The 20,662-nt window shown below is 32.1% G+C and overlaps 1 protein-coding gene across 3 annotated transcripts; it reads left to right on the forward strand.

The window, feature by feature from the left end:
• Nucleotides 1-18,185: 18,185 nt before the first annotated feature.
• Nucleotides 18,186-20,662, forward strand: LOC132054558 (transcription factor bHLH87-like). 3 transcript variants are annotated; one of them, XM_059446540.1, is made up of 4 exons: nucleotides 18,186-18,316; nucleotides 18,511-18,659; nucleotides 18,763-19,477; nucleotides 20,039-20,662. In XM_059446540.1, the coding sequence occupies exons 3-4, from the start codon at nucleotides 18,784-18,786 to the stop codon at nucleotides 20,623-20,625; spliced, it is 1,281 nt and encodes a 426-aa protein (XP_059302523.1). In that variant the 5' UTR covers nucleotides 18,186-18,316; nucleotides 18,511-18,659; nucleotides 18,763-18,783; the 3' UTR covers nucleotides 20,626-20,662. The 3 variants fall into 3 exon arrangements, with proteins under 3 accessions (XP_059302523.1, XP_059302522.1, XP_059302524.1); XM_059446539.1 differs by having other exon boundaries at nucleotides 18,194-18,322; XM_059446541.1 differs by having other exon boundaries at nucleotides 18,197-18,322; nucleotides 20,042-20,662.

Here is a 20,662-nt window from a genome sequence, read left to right on the forward strand (position 1 = left end):
CACTTTAAAACAGGATATTGCATTATGCTGAGTGGAGTAAAAATTTACCCTAACCCGACGTATATGTTAAACTCATGATATTGCATGATGAATCTCAAATTATTACTCCATGAACCTGAGTAACGAGGAAAAAAAAAACAGCGTTGACTAATCAAATAAATATATGGCATGTATTTTTTTTTTCCCACTATATAAGAGATTTTCCGTTAGATTTTGATTCGTCAGGGTTTTTTTTTTTTTTTTTTTTTCAATTTTTAATATCCTTACTTTTTTGGTTAACTCGACTTTATTCTTACAAAATGTGGAGTAACAAACTCTTCCATATTTGGTTGGAAGTAATTCATTATTTTAATTGTGGGTAGAATAACTGAAAATTGTCCGACATCCAAAATATAAAATCAAATGTGTAAGTCAATAAACTAATGTGTATACAAGTGCATTTCCAATTTAAGCTTCAAATACTTTGGATTCTCCTATTGAAAACCCTTGATTAATTTTATGTTCTACAATTTTTCTTTCTTATGCTATTTAAGCTTCAATGTTATATTTGTATTAATGTATACCTTAGCTTTCTCTAGTTTGAGTTGAAAAGGCAAAAGAAGAAGAATCTTTTTAATTTTTTACTTAGCGGGGGGTTCTAACCTGGAACCAAGAATTTTTTAGTGAAGGACAAAAATTAAAGACTAGCAATTTGAGGGAGAAAAATTAAGGAATTTTTACTCATTGTAGCTTCTTTTAAGACCTAATTATTAATATTAACTACCCTTTTATTTAATTATATTTAGTAGCTAATTAACTTTTCTAAATTACAAATGGTAGCTATATCAAAAATACATACCCAAACACATATATCTTTCTTTTTTTCCCAATCACTACCCATTTCGATTTTTTTTCATTTCTCAAAACCCTAAAAAAATCTCTCTCCTTCTCTCAACCACCACCACGCCCACGCCGCCCTCTCTCTCTCTCTTCTCCTCTCCCTCTTCCTCCGTGCTCACCCCTCTCTCTCTCTCGCCGCCCTTCTCTCTCTCTCCTCCCTCTCCCTCTCTCTCTCTCTCTCTCTCTCTCTCTCTTTTCACTCTATCCGGTGAGGCGATGGCACAGATCTGACCGTGTGTACTGTTGGTGGCGGCGGCGATGACACTGATTTTGAGATGGCAGCGAAGAAGATGACGTGGAGATGGAGAGATTAGGGTTTTGTTGGTGGTGGAAAGATTAGGATTTTTTGGTGGTGGTGATGTCTCAGATTTGGGTTTTTGGTGGTGGTGGTGTCTCAGATTAAGATTTTGGTGGTGGTGGAGAGATTAGAGTTTTTGGTGGTGGTAGTGTCTCAAATCTGGCCACGTGTATTTGTTAAAAGCCAAATACAAATACATTCAAAAATCTACATCTCACAAATACACTGTTTTTGAATGTATTTGTCTTTGTATTTTTTTGAGTGTATTTTTTTAGTGTATTTTTTTAATAGCCAGACACACTGTTTTTGAATGTATCTGTCATGTATTTGAACTTTTTTATCTTTGTATCTGAATGTATTTGTTGAAATCCATTCAAATACACGAAAATTTGAATATATTTTGGCTTCATATGTAGTTGGAATGTACACAATGTATTTGAAATACATCAAAGAAATACATCCAAAAAAGCCACTGAAATACATCAAAAACATTAAAAAAAAAAAAAAAGTAAAATACATTAAAAAAAAAAAAAAATACACAAAAAAAAAAAAAAAAGACATGGAAATATAAAAAAAAAAAAAATCACTGAAATACATTAAAAGCAAAAAAAAAATCACTAAAATACATCAAAAAAAATATTAATGTCTAATTTAATAGCTCCACCATTAAAGGCTAAAATCAAGGATCCTGTTTTTTTTTTTTTTTTTTTTTTTTTCGTGTTCTCATGTATTTGTTGGCAACAAATACACTCGAAAACATACACTATTTTGCCAAAATATAGCTACAAATGATAATATTTAAAAAGGGAGCTACAAATGGTTAGAAACTACAATAAGGAAGTCATTTGAGTAAGTTTGCCAAAAATTAAAGACCGTCCCTGAAGAAGGACAATCGTGCAAATTGCCCGATAACGTAAAGATGAACAAACCCATTAAGGGAACTGAATGTCTGAACGGTTTCCGAAGCCTAAAAAAAAGCTGGATCAAGTCCTTTTAAGGCGTTAGCCCAATTTCCAATTAGGTTGAAGCCCTTAAAAAGCCCAACTTCTTTGCAAATAAGAGCCCATGTAAACGGGTAACATTAGCATCTGTACGTGACCAAAAACTGGGTCACGGGTGATTTAGCTACTATTAGTTGTATTAATGGAGTAATAATTTGGGGATGGGGCTCCTCTCCATTTCCACTCTCTCCATTTTCTTCAAGTTCCTATTTGGATGAAAGATACATGTCATAGTTAATAATTAATGGTTGAGATCTAATTGCCCAAATTAAGGTCCTAACTATAGTTAGACTAACAAATATTTTCTTTATTTACTCTAAAAAGATTTGACAATCCCAAATATATCGCCTATAAATTAATCCTAAAATTTTCTTTCTTTCCTATTTATTACGTGTCATATAAATGACTTATAAATTTTCTTTTCTTGAATTAAAATTAAAGCACGAAGAATACAAAAAAAATATATGGGAACATATCCAGATGGACGTAGGGGGGAAATTAAGAAGAACTGTACAAAAAAAAAAAAAAGGTTCAAAAGAAGCACAAAAAAAAAAAAAAAGGAAGAGTAGGTAATAAATAGGAAAAGAAAAAAAATTAGGATTAATTTATAGATGAGATAATGTTTTATTTAGAATTTTGGGATTGCCAATTTTTTTTAGAGTAAATAAAGAAAATATTTGTTGTTCTAACTATGGTTAGGACCTTGATTTGGGCAATTATATCTCACCCATTAATTATTAACTATGACATGTGTCTTTCATCCAAATAGGAACTTGGAGAAAATAGAGAGAGTGAAAATGGAGAGGAGCCCCATCCATAATTTGGATAGGTATCAGTTTTAGGTGTTATTCACTCTGTCAGCTCGTATTATGTATACTTGTCCCACCAATAGAGAGATTGCTTTGTTAATATTCCATACCTAATATGTAATGCAACTCATGTTTAGACGGGATGAATACATACTTTCGAAGTTAAAAAACATGCTCACACTGATTCTTGTAAAAAACATGTTCACACTGATTCTTACACTTCTACATTATGTTTATGTAATATTACATTTTTATGCAAACTGTAATTAATTTGGCACCCTCGTTCGTCCATTTCTCTAATTCAATTGATGTAATCGTTTTCATGCAGTGTGTCAAGTGTTTTCAAGAAAGAGACGAGGTAATTATTTTTAGGTATGAAATGCAGAAAGGAATTGCAAGAAATTTGTTAGATAGTTTCATCGGGTTAAATGACTAACTACGTACTTCTCACAAGCTAATTTCATTAAAGATAACTATTGCCGTGAATATTAAAGATAATAGAGAGTTAGAGACCAAAATTAAAGTGCGTGATAAGTTTTTGGTAAACATAAAGGATGATTTTTTTAATCAGTTGTATATTTAAAAGATTATTTTGCACCAACTTAATTCAAACATAAGGACTTGCTTTGCCGTTTTTTTTTTTTCTCTGAGTGATCCTTTATTTTATTTTATTTTCACAGCATATATGGTGGGGCCAATACCCACGTACTTTTTATCAAGGAGTGGCCAGTTAATTTTTTAGATTGTATTCATTTTATTATTTTGTAGCTTTTTTGAGTGTTTTTGTTAATTTTTAGTGTATCTATGTTTTTGGAATTTTAAGAATACAATATTTTTTGTATTTATGTTATTTGAATACACCGATTTTTAAATACTACTCTCCTCTGAATACATTTGACGAATTTCAATTTTGCGATATACTTTTTTTTAATAGCTTATGGCAAATTTTAAACCCCCAAAGTGTAGTCATTTATGTAAAATTTCCTTTTTTTAATCAGTTGTATATTTAAAAGATTATTTTGATCCATTTCTTTATTTCACAGCTGGTGGGGCCAAATTTAACTTTAAACTTTACCTTTACTCGATTTATTGATATCGTCCTAAAAAGAAATGATCTATAACCACACAAATATCTTTGGTTTATTTTAGATCATAAGATTTAAAAATCTTTTTTTATTTTTTAAATTTTATTTTCAATCAAATTATATCGCATAAATTGAGATGAAGGGAGTAGTAGAAGCAATGAATTAATAATGGACTAGAGAACAAGCTCTAGTTTGTAGAGGCTTAATTAGGTTATAGTTCTAGAAAGATGTTGGGAAAGTGACTGAACGAAAATCAATTCCACCCGGCCCCTAAGGCCACTACTGAAAGTGACACAGAGTTGCCTTTGTGCAATGCATGTACAGGAAATGCTTCTACAATCAAAGAACCCTTGTGATTCAATTGCCAGTACGTGCATGGCCGTATTCCTGTGCCGACTTTCTAGCTAGTTAGGAAAGATTAAATTGAATATTAGTGTAATGGATTATGGGCCTAACTCAACCCTAAATTTATTGTTCAAATACTTATAAAGAGACCAAGTCCCCGATCCCTGACCGACGTGAGAGAATTCAATAGATGTTGCTTTTGGAGGAATCTCTAAAGATGATCTACAAAAATGAATAATACTGGATTATTCAGGTATATCTTACCTGCCTCAAACCTTGCTGTTGAACTTTGGATAGTGGTGGCAGATCGAGAGATTACATTAAGGAGATTCAACTTTTATAAAAATAAATCATATCAGGCTTCTGTTTCAAGTCAAGGAGATTCAACTATTGTATTTATTATGCATTTTATAATTTTGACTTGTAATATACATGTAATATAAAATAAAAATAAATATATTGAGCAAGGGGTATCACATGAACCCCCTTGCTTGAATGTGGTTCTTCCACTGACTATGGAGCATTAAGTAAGGGCTAAAATTAGCCAAAGAAATGGAATATGAAGAATTAGAAGTGGAAACAGATCGCCTATCATTGCTCAAATTTCATCAAAGAAGATGACATATAGTTTCACCCTCTACTATTATTGAAGATTGCAAATATTTGCTTGAAGCCATCAAGGTGAATATCATTTACACCTGGAGCAATCAATTAAATGTGCAGACTTTCTGACAAATGAAGGTCATAGATATGTAGAAATTTTGCTAATATCACTACTAAAAAATAGAAATTAGCGATAGACAAATTCTGTAGCTAAACTACAAAATCCGTTGCTAATTTTGTTTACCAACAGACTAAAACAAAATTTTGTTAATTACAAGCAATTTAACGACGGAATAGTAATAAAATTCGTAGCTAATTCCAGCTTTTTTGTAATGTGAGAAGAGGCGATAAAGGGTATGGAGTTTTTGCTCCTGACTGATTTCAACGATACAGCTTATGAACATTTTTAATATTTTATTTAATAGTTTCCAATGTATCGAGATCTCGAGATAGAGAGAGAGAGACTCCGGAGCACAGGCACACAGCCCCAAAGAGTAGTTGATGATTGGGCCATTAAACTTAGACAATAATGCAAAAAGGATATTTTTTCTGAGAATTCTCTCGTGGTAAAAAAAAAAAAAAAGACGTATTGCTGAATAAGTACTAAAACTCCACTTCCTATCACGTTCTATTAGCAATATGAAATATAGAATATGACATAAACATTAGCACATGCCATATTTGTACACAATTTAAGCGATCCCACGAGATACTGACATATATGCGACGTGTTACGAAGACTCAGTATCAATGTCCGGACTTCCTACATATGATCTTCAAGATTAGGTAAGATCATGCTCCTTAAAAGTGAGCAGAGGGCAGATCTAGAATGTTGTTCACGGATTCACGTGAATATCTTAGCTTTTGCCCACACCCCTGTACATATATTAATTTTTTTACTAATTAAATAACTATAAATATTGACTTTGATGTTTATCTCAAATTTAGGTAATCAATTGAATTTGTAAGTGAAGTATAGGATATGTGGATGAACTTTAATCTATTTTTGGTTTTTTGTGGAATATATATATGGATTCGTGTGCAATGATATGTATATATGAATATATGCGTTAATAACTTGAATAAATACGTTGCTATGGATGATTAGGTTAGTGGTATTAGAAGAGTAAGCTAAAGACAACAATATTCCACTGACTCGGGCCAAAGATAGAAATGATGTTTTGATATATATTTGTTATTACAATGCTCTAGATCTCAAAAAACTAACCCCTAAAAATAAGGAGATGCCCTCTATTTATAGTTTTGCCTTGCTGCCTGCATACAACATAAAGCCCCTTTTAGAATAAAAAAAACCCTAAAAGGATAAGGTTGGGCCGTACGGCTCGACCTGATTTCGTACGGTTGTCGGTACAATGTGACGAACGATCTTGATGCGTGACAATCTTGGCCCGATTAACAGGACTAACGCCACGATCAATTCGGTCATGGAGAAAGCAGGACTAACGGCCACAATCAACTCGGTCATGGAAAAACCGAACTAACGGCCACGATCAACCTCGGTCACAAGAACCGGATCGGTCGTGATGCGGAGTTTGGTGGGAGATACCGACCAAACGTATTTGCTTCACTTTTCTCGGATCGGCCCATAGGTGCAATTCCACCGGAAACCAAGGAAAGACTCGGTACTCATGCCTCGCTCTCTTCTTATCCCCGGTCCCTGGTCTCACCGGTCTTGCATACATCCGGTTTTTACCGTATACATGTGAACTAAATTATTAATGCATATATATTAACTTAAGATGTTATGGAAATCCATACACTTCAAATCTTAAATCCAGTTTTTGGTCAACAGAGAATAATAGAGCTTTTCCAATGTTCTGTATGCAAGTAAGAAGCACATATGCTGAAGCAAAGTAAGGAACCAAAGACGTCCATGACTAGAAAAGTGATGCTTGATCCTTGTGTGTAATCAAATATCTCTACTTTAATTTTCATTGCGTATTGCTTCTTAATATTTATTGAATTCCTACCCATCTTTGGGGTTATCAAGGCACCGATCAACACCAAAATGTCATAATTCTATCGTACTACCACGAATTTGATCTTTCTTTTCTAGTTAGCAATTACGTAGTATTTCAAACGATTAGCATGTGTAACAAATACTCGTTCTAGAGCATTAGCCTTACTCCTTAAATCCTTACGTCTCAGAGCCTGTTTGGATGGACTTATTTTAAGCGAACTTATGTTCGCCAAAAAACTAATTTCTTTGAAAACAAATCAGCCTAATTATTTTTTTTTGAGTTTATTTTAAGACAAATGATTTTAAATTTGATAGAACCAAACACTCAAAAAAGTTTTTTAAAACAAATTTTATAAGACCTTTATAAGCCAATCCAAACGGGCTCTTAGTCTTAACTCATTCTACACAAATTGTTTAACAATAGTTTAGATTATAGTACTTATCATTTCTCCAAACAAAATATTAATCTTATTTCTTAATATGTACCAATTGGATTTTAAGGAAGGCAAATCTATAAAGAATATTCCCTCTGTCCCAATTTATGTGATAAAATTTCTTTTTTAATATATGTTAAAAAAGAAATGTCACTTTTTTATATTTAAAAATAATATAACTTTATAAAATGATTTACAATCACATATTATTTGAAACTTGTTTTGGACCATAAATTATAAAAATCTTTTCTTCTTTCTTTAATTTCGTGCTTGATCAAATAATGCCACATAAATGGACAGATAATAAGTCTAACATTGAACTAGTTTACTAGTACCATCCAACTCATGCATATCAACGTATCTGCTGATTTCAGACAATTCTCAGTATATTGAACAAATAATAGAGTACTCGTTAGGTATCTACGTGGCAGATGAGATGGTTAAAATCACCAGCTCTGGTTGATTTCCCATGTGGTATACGGCTATCTGATTGAGTGATCCACCAATATAAACCGTCCACGTGTAAACAAGGTTATTGACTTCACGTGTGGGTTGCAATAATAGAGAGTGCTTGGCAATGTGTGACCAGTAGTGAGAAAGTGAAGTGATATCATTGAAGCAGACATATCTAGGACTAACAGAGCATTTACTTTTGATTTTGACACTAGCAATAATGATGGGAGCATGTGGATGGGCCACTTCTTTCAGTAGGCCGACTTGTGCAATTCTACTCCAACATGACTTTCATCAACAGCCCACTCATTTGTACGTTTTCCCTATTTTATGCTGGTCTTCAATTTTAGGGTGCTTACTAAGAGCCTGTTTGTCCTTGCGGTTTTGAGGCAAAAAACGCTTTTTTTGATAATTTTTTTTGGATATTTAAGGTATTTGGCTAATTAGTAAAACTATTTTTAAATAGAAGCAAAAGCGATTTTTCTGCGATTGGGAAGAAGCGAAAAATTTCTGCTATTAATGTTTTTCAAGACAAAAATATCCCTATTATAAATATATATTTACCAAATATATCCCTCATTAATCCATTAAGGATAAAATCATTGAGAATCTTGGTGAGGTATGAAGGATTCTACTTATTTTTGTGTTGAATTTTAATTTGTGGAATGATTTTGAGTTTTATTTTGGTTGTAGTCTTTTCGTATATTCAAATCATCGTGTTGATATTATACCAATATTTAATATTTTTAAATTTATTTATGCATTATATTAATTAAAAAATAATATGTACTTTAAATTTTAATTAGTTAAAAGTAAAAACTTAATTAGTATTTCATAATAGTTATTTAAAATAATTTCTCTCTATAAAATAATATTGATAGTAAACATTTCTTCTTACTTGTCATTTTTCGTAATTTGACACTCAAGAGTAATTTTTTAAGAAGATTAGTCAAACACAATTTGCTTATTAAAAGCAGTCAAAAGCACTTTTTAAATGAATTAGCCAAACACAAAATGCTTCTCATAAAAAGTATTTTTTTGAAAAACACTTCTCAAAATAAGCAGTTTTTGGCTGCTAGGCCAAACAGGCTCTAAGTAGCTATAGTTTCTAGGCTTCTAACCAACTGTAGCTACTATTTTGTTAATTACAATTCATAGCTATTTTTTAGCTATCTTGCGTGTACTTATGTGTATTCAAATACGAAGTTCCAAAATACAGTCAGTCAAATACAACTATGTTTTACCTATTTCGCGTATATTCGGGTGTATTCAAATACACAGTTTTCTTCTTCAGAAATACAGATTACAAGTGAATACAAAAATACACTGTATTTACACTATAAATGAAGAATACAATCAAATCTGGTCAAATCTTCAGTAAAAATACAAAATACACTATATTACACTAAGAAAACGAAGAATACACACTAAGAAAACGAAGAATACACTCAAATCCATTTAAGAATACACTGTATTTACTCGAAAAAATTAAACTACACTATATTTATACAGATCTGCAACAACTTCACTGGAGATCATACAAATGTGACCTTGTTGAATAATGTATTCAACTATGTATTAAATACCAATTTTCAAAACATAAGGCTCTGATTTGCTTCTCTGTAGTGTCTTATAATTAGTATCCCTCTGCTGCTTCGATGACCAGCGATTTAATGACATAGGCGTATACCATCGATGACCTGATGTGGCGGTTTTAGTACTTTGCTCCTAGTTCTCAGCGGCTATGGAGATTTGGTGAGAACTCTGTTCCGGTGACGGATGGCTTCGCTCGTGAAGCTAATGGCGATGGTGACAGAGGTCGTCGTGGCGCAGGCGAGTTTGTTTTTCAGATCTGGGTGACTCATCAATTACAACCTTCTCCGGTGGAGAATTCTTATCCAGTGGTGACTGAGGTCGTCGGGGCGTAGGCGAGTTTGTATTCGCTGCTCGCCGGCAAACACACGTCACACTAATGGTGAAAGCGGAGAGAGAGGGGTGAGGGAGAAGAGAGAGGGAGAGATGGGAATACACTGATCTTGTAATTTATTTAAAGTGTAGTTATTATACTACACCATGTAAAAAAATTCTAATTTAGCTCCTCGGAACAAACAAATTTTTTGCGGCGCATTATAAGTTTATATTTTAACTTCATAATATCTCACAATTAGTAATACCTCACACTTTTAAAGATCTTATGCCCCGAGGCATAAGTTCGATATAAAAGGGAAAAAAAATTAAAGAATAGCCCTTTTGAAAGGAAACCGTGCAATTAAAGGTTCCCCATACCCCTACCTAGTATTTTATAAATATTACACAAAAATATTTAGTTATATAACACTAATTATTAGAGATCAGCAACATTCACATATTTTCTGACACTAATTAATGATTTGCTTCTTCTCCAAACGCAAAAGTGATTCTTAATTTCCTACGTCTCTTACAATGATGTATATAGTGTAATCTTCAAATATTTACATTTTTAGAATACTCCTATTGAATGAACAAAAGACAAATGAAATACTTAATATAATAGTGGGTTTGTGGTCCTTGAAACACGTGTCCTTTTCTCAACTTCATGGATTGTAGTTTCTTATTCCTTTGACACTAGCTTATGGAAGAGTTGATCCTCTTTTCCCCAAGAAAGTTATTTCTCACTTGGTGGTAAATCAGTGGTAGCTTGGAAGGTGCAAATTTATTTACTCGTGCAACTTTGTCTTCCAATCCACTCATGTAATTAGGTGTTAGTTACCGTTTTGAATCTTAATTATCAATTGTCAGGTTTCTAAGTTTCACTATGTATCTTAAACAGGAAATTAAAAAGAAATAAATATTACTCTTTCGTTCCATTTCATGTGACACAATTCGATATACAGATGTATGTTGTCTTGTACTCCTAGGAAAATTCAAGTGTTAAAGTGATTTTAAAGATTTCATAATTTTTTGTATAATTATAAAAACTTATCATTAAAGGTAAAATAAAAAGTTTAATAGTTTTCAATTCTAAAAACACTTAGTACTAGTATCTTCAAAGCATATTAAAAATGAAATGACAACACAAAATTGTATTTTTCCATGTCTAGCAATAATACATGAAGGATCTATACTTTGTTCATAATCTTAAAAAAATGATGCAATCTTAATCAGTGCAAAATCTTTATCTACATAATTCTGGTCTTTGTGGAGATGATATGACAGCATTCATAGGTCAAGATTTTGATTTTTCCTTTTTGTTAGATTTAACACTTTTACCTTCAAAATTTTCAATTTAGGTGCTCTACAAAAAAATCTAAAAGGGTACGTTTGTGTCTTGAGCCAAGCCTCCACGTCTTCACCCAAAAATAGCATTATTCAAGGTATGTTGCTCTTCATTCTCCTTCTTACTCTTTGGTTTACTTAGAAATTGCTAGCATATTACTTATTTATAAACTTTTTTTTTCTTCAAAAATTGTGAAAAATAGCTATGCTAATAGATCTTTTCCATTAACTATATAATTTCAAAGAAATTAATTAATAGTATAATATAATCCTCTAATTAAATATTTCATTATTCTCCCTAACGTACTAATTCATTTCCTAATGACTTTTGATTCACAAGAAGTGTAACGTACGGAGGTCACACAAAGATTTCTCTCCCCCTATTTACGACATCTTCCTATAATTTTTTTACAATACAACAAATTTAGGAAAGACCTTTCATCTTCCCAAACTTTCCTATACATGTATATGCTTCTCTTCTTCCTTCATGTACTTTTGATACGATGAAAGATTTTCACTATTCCAAATATTCTCGTAAGTTTTTCTTCTTGTCTTCTTCTTTTATGTACTTTCGGTAAAATGAAAGTCTATGGAAGATTGTCTGAGGTGAGTTATAATAGGATTACATGATAAAATAATATAACTGAAAATATTTACGATGTATTAATATAATATACTTTCTTCTTATATGTTGTAACTATGAGTTAACGTATAAATTTATCGTGTATTGATCTAAATAATAATTGAGAGTATTTTGATAGTCGAGCTCCAATGCGGGTACCGGACACTAGGTGGGAAACCAAAAGAGCAATAGTTTATCAGACATCGGTGAAAGAAGAATAACAGTGCCACCGCCATCTTCTTAATCATTTTCACAACTATCATTTTCTATTATTTAAATTTAATTTCATTTCTTTTATTCAAATTATTAAATACTAATCTAAACGAATTGCTTCATATATAATCTGAAATTTTGGTTTCTCACAGATTTATATGTCAAAATCTTCTAAAAGTATATATATGTTACTAAAAAGTGTTTATTTTTAGGGATGCCAACAATTGGCATTTTAATCCCTTTAGCGATTTAAATAAGGTGAAAAAATCGCATACAATAAAGTTGGAGTTAGTGATGTTAGCCCTCTCATAGGTAACAAAAAAAAGTCATTTATCTTTTATTTTCATTCTCCTGTTTTCATCCTTCCATTTTTCTATTAAATATTAGGAAAACATGAGAGGACTTAAGTTACAATGTTAACTTTTCTTCACCAATTGACAAGATAATGTTGCAAGAATTTGTCCGTGCAAACCTACAAAAAAAAAAGTGCACTGTTCTTATTTGGATTTTTTTTTTTCTGTTATGTTTTTTATATATGTATTTTCTTTATATATGATTTATATATATTTTTTTCCATTTGCATGTCTCACATTACATATTTGTTTCTTTTTAATTCTTATTCTTTAGTATTATAAATTTATCTTTTTTATATTAACTAATTTTTTAGAAAAAAACATATGTGTCATGTTAACTAGTGAATGATTAAAGCTATGATTAGTGGAAGTCTTTCAGAAAGAAATGAAAAAATATTATAATAATAAAGCTGCTTAAAAATCACAGTGGAGTGTGTTTTCTGAACTTTATAGCACGCATGAAGCAACATAAAAGAAGGCTGTGGTCAGAGCTTTCTAAATTTCCCAAAATATACGCACTATACTGCATCATTAAGTACTACTCCCTTCGTCCCATAAGTGTCACCTTACCCAAAAAAATTGTCCTATAAGAAGTGTCACCTTAGAAAACCAAGACATAAATTGGCTAGCTTTTTCTAACTCTACCCTTAAACAAAAATTGACACGTTAAAATAACATCTAAATAATAATTGAAAAAGTCACATAGTAACTTGATATTGTTATGTGGCAATGCTGGGGCACCAAAGCAGACTCAGAATTGCATGTTTGATATGGGGTGCTTCTGCACAACCAAAGCACAGGTTTATTGTTTGGTTGGCTGTACGAAGGAGGTTGCTGACCAAGGATAGACTCATGAGGCTACACATTCGGGTGGATAATACAAAATGTTGTTTATGTGATAGTCAAACTGTGGAAACTCATCAACATCTATTTTCTAATTGTGAATGGAATAAAAAGGTTAGAGCAGAGATGATACAGTGGGCTGGAGTTCAAATTCCAGCAGGAGAACCTAAATAGGTGATGGGGAGTATCAGAAGAAAGCATTGGAAACAATTCCAGAAGGAAGTGATTGCAGCTTTATGGGGAGCAGTTATCTACTATGTGTGGAAGAATAGGAACTGGAAAATCTTTAGAGGCACTAGTAAAGGTGTCAACCGGTTCCAACCGGAACCGGTTATGGAACCGGTTAAGGAACCGGCCGGTTCCGGTTAAAAAACCGGAACCGCTTAACCGGTTCCGGTTTACCGGTTTTAAACTCCAAACCGGAACCGGTCCGGTTTGGAGTGTTTAAAATATATTTTTTTTTTGTTTTTTGTATTATATATATATATTATAGTATTTATTTGTATATTGTAGGTATATTTACATATGTTATACAACTTTATAATTAAAGTTTAAATATTTACGACTAACGACCTAACAAAGCAAGTCGAAATACGTAATAGTGTTTTTCGTATACATATATATATAACTTACATATACTTATATATATGTATAACTTAATATATATAGTATATATACTTATATACTATATATACTTATATATATGTATAACTTAATATATATACTATATATATGTATAACTTAATATATATACTAAATATATGTATAACTTAATATATATACATATATACTATATATACTATATATACTTAATATATATACTAAATATGTGTATTACTTAATATATATACTATATATATGTATATATATGTACTATATACTATATATACTTATATATAGGTATAACTTAATATATATACTATATATACATATATACTATATATATATATACTTAATATATATACTAAATATATGTATAACTTAATATATATACTATATATATATTAAGTTATACATATATATGTATAACTTACATATACTTATATATATGTATAACTTAATATATATAGTATATATACTTATATACTATATATACTTATATATATGTATAACTTAATATATATACTATATATATGTATAACTTAATATATATACTAAATATATGTATAACTTAATATATATACATATATACTATATATACTATATATACTTAATATATATACTAAATATGTGTATAACTTAATATATATACTATATATATGTATATATATATGTACTATATACTATATATACTTATATATAGGTATAACTTAATATATATACTATATATACATATATACTATATATACTATATATACTTAATATATATATACTAAATATATGTATAACTTAATATATATACTATATATACTTACTTATATACTATATATACTTATATATAGTATATACTATATATACTTATATATGTTTAAGTATACTATATAACTTAATATACTTATAAGTATATTCTTAGTATATTTTAGGTATATTCCTAACTTAATAAAAGTAAAAATATGAACACAAGTAAATAGAAGTAAGCTCAATGAGCCATATTTTTATTCATTCTTGGATAACATTTATTTGCAAGTTGTATTTTTTTTTTAACTTGCAAATAATACATGAGTTGTACAAAAATAGTAGAATAATAAAATCACCAATTTTGAACCATTTCGTTAATTTCCCCCACATCATATTCGGTCATGGAAATATCTTCAAAGTCTTCCATTTGGTCCGGTCCACTAGCTATCAAATCTTCAATTTCTTCCTCTTCGCCTTCCTCGGCTTCGAGTTTTGGTTGCGTCGCTCCGATCTAATCCAATCTCGAATGCACACTAGTACTTGCAAGCTAAAGCCGGATAATGAATGTCTATGGTCTCCAATTTCTGTCTTCCTTGGCTAAATGCGCTCTCCGAAGCCACGGTTGATACTTGAACCGTAAGGATATCTCGAGCCATTCTTGAAAGTCTTAGGATAGCTTGCTTTGTACTTCTTCCACCATGCTAAGACGTCCACCTCATCCGGTTGGTTGATATCTACATTTGGGTGCATCAAATAAAAGTTATATTCATCAAAGTTTGCGGTAGAAGAAGAAGTTGGTGTGAATGTAAAACTTTTAAACCCGACAAGCCCTTTTGCTACTTTGAGAAGTAGTAGGGCGTGGAGCAACGGGTGTTGCACGTTCTTCCAAACTAGAATAATGAGTAAAAACTTTTCTAAACTCATCATCAATAGCGAGTTCGGCTTGACTAAAGATGGTTGAGCTCCGCTTCAATTTCTAAAAATGTATAAATTTGACTAACCAAATTTTTAGTATAAGACAGATTTTAAACAAGGATTTAAAAGGGAACCCAATATAAATAAAGTTGGGATGGGAAAAAAATACTTCTTAAATTTGATTATCATTTCAAAAATAGCCGCTTGATAACCGGGTTTATGTTTATACTCTTGTAAAACTCTAGCTATTTCCGCTAAGTAGGCTAAAATTCCGGTTACCGTGGGATAAAATTGTCTAGAAAAAGCAAGAGTTGCATTATAAAAATTTTCTAAGAGTTCAATACATTCTTTAACATCTTCCCAATGCATAAAATTTAACCAATCCTGACTATCGGTATTATATTTGTTGTGAACTTGTTGTATGGGAATCCTATACTCATATGCTTGTTGTAGCATAATGTAAGTGTAGTTCCACCTAGTCTCAATTTCTACTTGAATTTTCCTAGGTCTAAGGTTATTTTCCACACAAGCATTCTTAAAATCTCTAATTCTTCCCCTATTAGCATTACAAAAAAGAAACGCAACAGCATTTCTAACTTTTTGAACAGAATCATCAAAATGCACAAGACCATCTTTAACAATTAAATTTAAAATGTGACAACTACATCTTACATGAAAAATATTTTTTAGAGGAGGGTTTATTTCTCTTTTTAAAAGACCAACTGCCTTTGTATTATTAGAAGCATTATCTAAAGCAATACAAAGTGTTTTTCTATAAATGTTAAAAAATCTCATAATAGTAGACATTGAATCGGCTAAAAATTTTCCATCGTGACGACCTTTTCCTTCGTCATATAAAAAAGCTATAATTCTTTTTTGCTAGAATTAAATTCTAGAATTTTCCATCGTGACGACCTTTTCCTTCGTCATTAAATTGCTAGAATTAAATTGCGAAAAATAAAGATAGAGTTGGAACGAAGGTACTAAATTGCCGGATTAATTTCCAACTAAGTCAAGGCGGCTAGAATTGCAAATCCACCAAAGCTACTTCGGATTGTTGCAAAATCACCAACTCCACCAACAATATTATAATATCAAAATTAATAATTGAAAGTTGAAACTATAATAAGACTTTGTGGCTAGTTATTGCAAAATAATTATAATTGAGAGATTGAGATTTGAGAGAAAGATGAAGAAGAGTGAATTGGTGTGAATTAAAATGAAAATGAAGAAGGGTTTATATAGGGGTGGGGGATGGGTTAAAGTGTTAAAAAAAAAATTTGGGGGCCAAAAATTAACAAAATGGCCGTTTGGCAACGGCCATTTTTTCAAATGGACCGTTGCCAACGGTCCATTAACGGACAACGCGCCCAACTGACTTTTTTTTTTTTTTTTTTTTTTTTTTTTTTTTTTTTTAATTTTCCGGTTTTCCGGTTTCCGGTTCCTAAAATATTGAACCGGACGGTAAACAATTATACGGTTAACCGGAACGGTTAACTGATTCGGTTTACCGGTTCCGGTTTAACCGGTCCGGTTACCTGTTAAAACCGGTTAGCCCGAACCGGTTGACACCTTTAGGCACTAGTGCCAATACTGATGTAGCTGTTACTCAGATTAAGCATGGTTTTGTAATTAGATTAGAGTCGGTTACGATGTCAAAAAAGGCTCAAAGGTGTAGGACTTGGTTATAGAGATTCTTTGTGTAATTAGTACTCAACGGGAGGCCTGATCTTCCCTGCACCCTTCCTGGGAGGTGGTAGGGAATTAGGTGTTCATTAGGTGTAATTATTTTTGGTGTTAATGGTAATCTTTACATAGTTACCAAAAAAACTTGGTATTGTTAGATTTCCAATGTCAAAAGGATTACTACTCATGCATGCTCTAATCAAGAGGAAAAAGTAATTTATTTTTATTATATAGGGGTAATTTAGTAAACTTAACATTGCATTATTAATTTTTTAATACGGAAAAGGGCCAAAATTACCCTTGAACTTTGAAAAATAGTTCATTCATACCCTTCGTTATACTTTAGGGCCAATTATACCCTTACAGTTATACTATGGGATCAATTATATACCATATGTAACTATTGCCACGTGGCATCATCGGCCCTTCAAAATTATTTTACCCTCAAATAATTTTTTTACCCACTAAAATAACTCAATCCGACCAAAAAAAAAATTTTTTTTGACAGCAAAAATAATATGGATAATTTTTCCAAAAAAAAAAAATAATAATTTCGTATTAGTTTGGGCTGAAAAAAAAATAATTTCGTATTAGTGGGTAAAAAATTATTTGAGGGTAAAATAATTTTGAAGGGCTAGGATGATGCCACGTGGCAATAGTTACACAGAAGAATATAATTGACCCCATAGTATAACTGTAAGGGTATAATTGGCCCTAAAGTATAACGAAGGGTATGGATGAACTATTTTTCAAAGTTCAGGGGTAATTTTGGCACTTTTCCGTTTTTAATATGCGTGTTTTTTGCTAAGATGACAATTATTATGGGATGGAGGGAGTACTGTATAAAAACAACAATCAAATGAATAAAATAAGCAAATAACCGTAATATTGGAAATGCATCACTGGAATCCCATGCTCACCAGCTGCAAAATTTACAGCGCCAACAAACTGACAAAAGCCTTGCCTTCTCCAAAAAAAAAAATAATACATCTCTCGTCAACTCCTTCAAAATGTATATACTATTCATTTGTATTAATTTATGTGCACATTTTTTCTTTTGGTTTGTCACAATTTTTATGCGTTTGTCTCTTGTACCTCCTTTCTGTAGCTCTTATATAAGCATGTTTTCCAACCAACACATTGCAAACGAGTATTGCAGCTGCTTAAGTTAGAACAAACAACAACTTGCAATTCTTTTACTCGGTAAATGTACATCTCTGCTTCATTTTCCCTCTGCTAATCTTTCATGTCCCCTCTGCTAAACTTTCATTTCTACAAGCTTCTGAGCAGTTTCGAGATTCTGATACTGTCTCTTTTTGTGATGTGATACAACGAGTAGACAAATTTTAGTAGCTAAAACTGACGTGAGCAATGTCTATTTTCGTATATTATCGCAGATATGATATGCATCTTAATAGCTGTTAGAGCCAATTCTACGTCGTTCGTGCAGAGAGCTTTGATTATAACTACAGAGCTATATCCGCTGAGCTCTTTTCCAAAGTACATCCATTTTCTTGGCCTATACACTCTCCGGCTCACTTAACTGGTAGATTATTTGATGCCTTTTGGTATTCACCAAAGAAACATAAATCTTACTACTATTAGCTTAATCTCAGCAAAAGCACTTATCAAATTTGGTACTTTTTCAGGCACTATATTAGTCAAGCTTAATGATGTCCAATTCGTACCGTTTTGCTCCGGTCAGTAGCAAAGATAATGCTTTCAATTCAATTCAGCACCAACTTGATATTGGAGATTCAAGCTCGTCGTTAACCATGAATCTTGAGGAATTTGGAGGTGCTTTTGATCCAATAGACATCCTTTCTAGTTGGAAAATCTCCCAGCGCCAACAAGCTGCGACAAAATTGGCTGCGGACTCTGTTGCTGCTAAATCAGGATCAGGTCCAATCAAGAATTGTGCTAAAATGAGTTCTTTCTATAATTTTCCTCCACAGAACAACTATTATTTGCCCAATTACTTCGGTAACGATCAATTGGGAGCTTGTGGGGTAATGGCTGATTTTGGTTCAAATGGCCTAATCTCAAAGAGCAGATCCCCTGATTGTTTGCTCTCTACAACCAACACAAGCAACACCGACACATCCGTCGAAGATGATGGAATTTCCATGATTTTGACTGATGATTCCAAAAGTTTGTGGGATGTCAACACTGACAAAGCAGCTTCATCTGGAGAATCTGCAATTGATGCCAATGATTGCAACAATATTCAGTGCCCTGTTAATGAGATTGATGAGACTATCTCGCGTACTTCTTCATATCATCCACATAACAATCCGATAAGATGTTCGGAAGCAAGGTGTTACATGGCCAAGAGAAGCCATGATCAAGCTCTGCTCGAATCCGGTGAGAATTCTTAATATGGGCTTGATGTTCTAACGGCACACTTAATTTCTTAAATACACTATAATCCCCTTCCACTATTGTGTATAGTACAATTTAGGAGTCAGGAACTTTTATTTGACCAATGATTCTTTGAATATTGTGCATTGCTAACTAAGTACTTATTAACTAGATTCTTTGAATATTGTGCATTGCTAACTAAGTACTTATTAACTATGGTTACTAATAAGTTAATACTCTTTTATAGATTCAAATAGTAATTTTTTTCAAAACTTTGTTTGGATACCCACTCAAAATTAAGTAGTTCGAGACCATTGTATTCCAAAAGCCACTACTTAAAATAGAAAGGGGAGAGTATTGTCACAATAGACTCCTCAAGCGTGGACCTGATCTTTTATGAGTCGGATGTACATGTAAAGATATTTTTTGCTTTTGGATCTTTGGTGAGATTTGAGTGCGACCTCTTACCTACTCTAATACATTGTTGAATTGTGTAACTATCTCATTTAAAACTTACGTTATTAAAGAATACACTTTTAATTATTTAATTATATTATATCGCAGCAGATTCCTCCACGAAAGACTCCAAGCTCATTTCGGAAAATGATCAACCCAAGTCCAAGAAATCCAGATCATCAGAATATAAGCTTCCAAGCTCATCAAACATCAATTTCCAGCTAGTTAGCTCGTCGGCATATTCAGTAGATGAACCTGATTCAGAAGCAACTGCGCAAATGAAGGAGATGATTTATCGCGCTGCAGCATTCAGGCCACTGACCTCTGTTGACATGGAAGTGATCATGGAGAAGAAGCCAAAGAGGAAGAATGTAAGAATATCAACAGATCCACAGACAGCGGCAGCGAGACGAAGGAGGGAAAGGATAAGTGAAAGAATAAGGTTATTGCAGAAGCTGGTACCAGGAGGAACTAAGATGGACACTGCATCCATGCTTGATGAGGCTGCTAACTATCTCAAGTTCTTGAGGACACAAGTCAAAGCTCTGGAAGACTTTGGTTATAAAATAGATCCAATTAATATTAGTACTAATAACTTTAGTTCTTTATCTTCAATACCTTTCAACTACCCATTTCCCATGCAACCCCATTTTCCTCTACTAAACCTCAACCCAATCCATCACCCCAAGTGTTGACATGTAAGATTCCGGAAAGAGTTTAATTTATATACAG

This window comes from Lycium ferocissimum, chromosome 4 (genome assembly GCF_029784015.1).
Source record: "Lycium ferocissimum isolate CSIRO_LF1 chromosome 4, AGI_CSIRO_Lferr_CH_V1, whole genome shotgun sequence".
Classification (NCBI taxonomy): Eukaryota; Viridiplantae; Streptophyta; class Magnoliopsida; order Solanales; family Solanaceae; genus Lycium; species Lycium ferocissimum.

Bases quoted from the DNA above. Each gene is read 5' to 3' on its own strand.
- LOC132054558 (XM_059446540.1), top strand. From the start codon at position 18,784: ATGATGTCCAATTCGTACCGTTTTGCTCCGGTCAGTAGCAAAGATAAT. The intron at 19,478-20,038 runs GTGAGAATTCTT...ATTATATCGCAG, and splicing joins TCAAGCTCTGCTCGAATCCG to CAGATTCCTCCACGAAAGAC.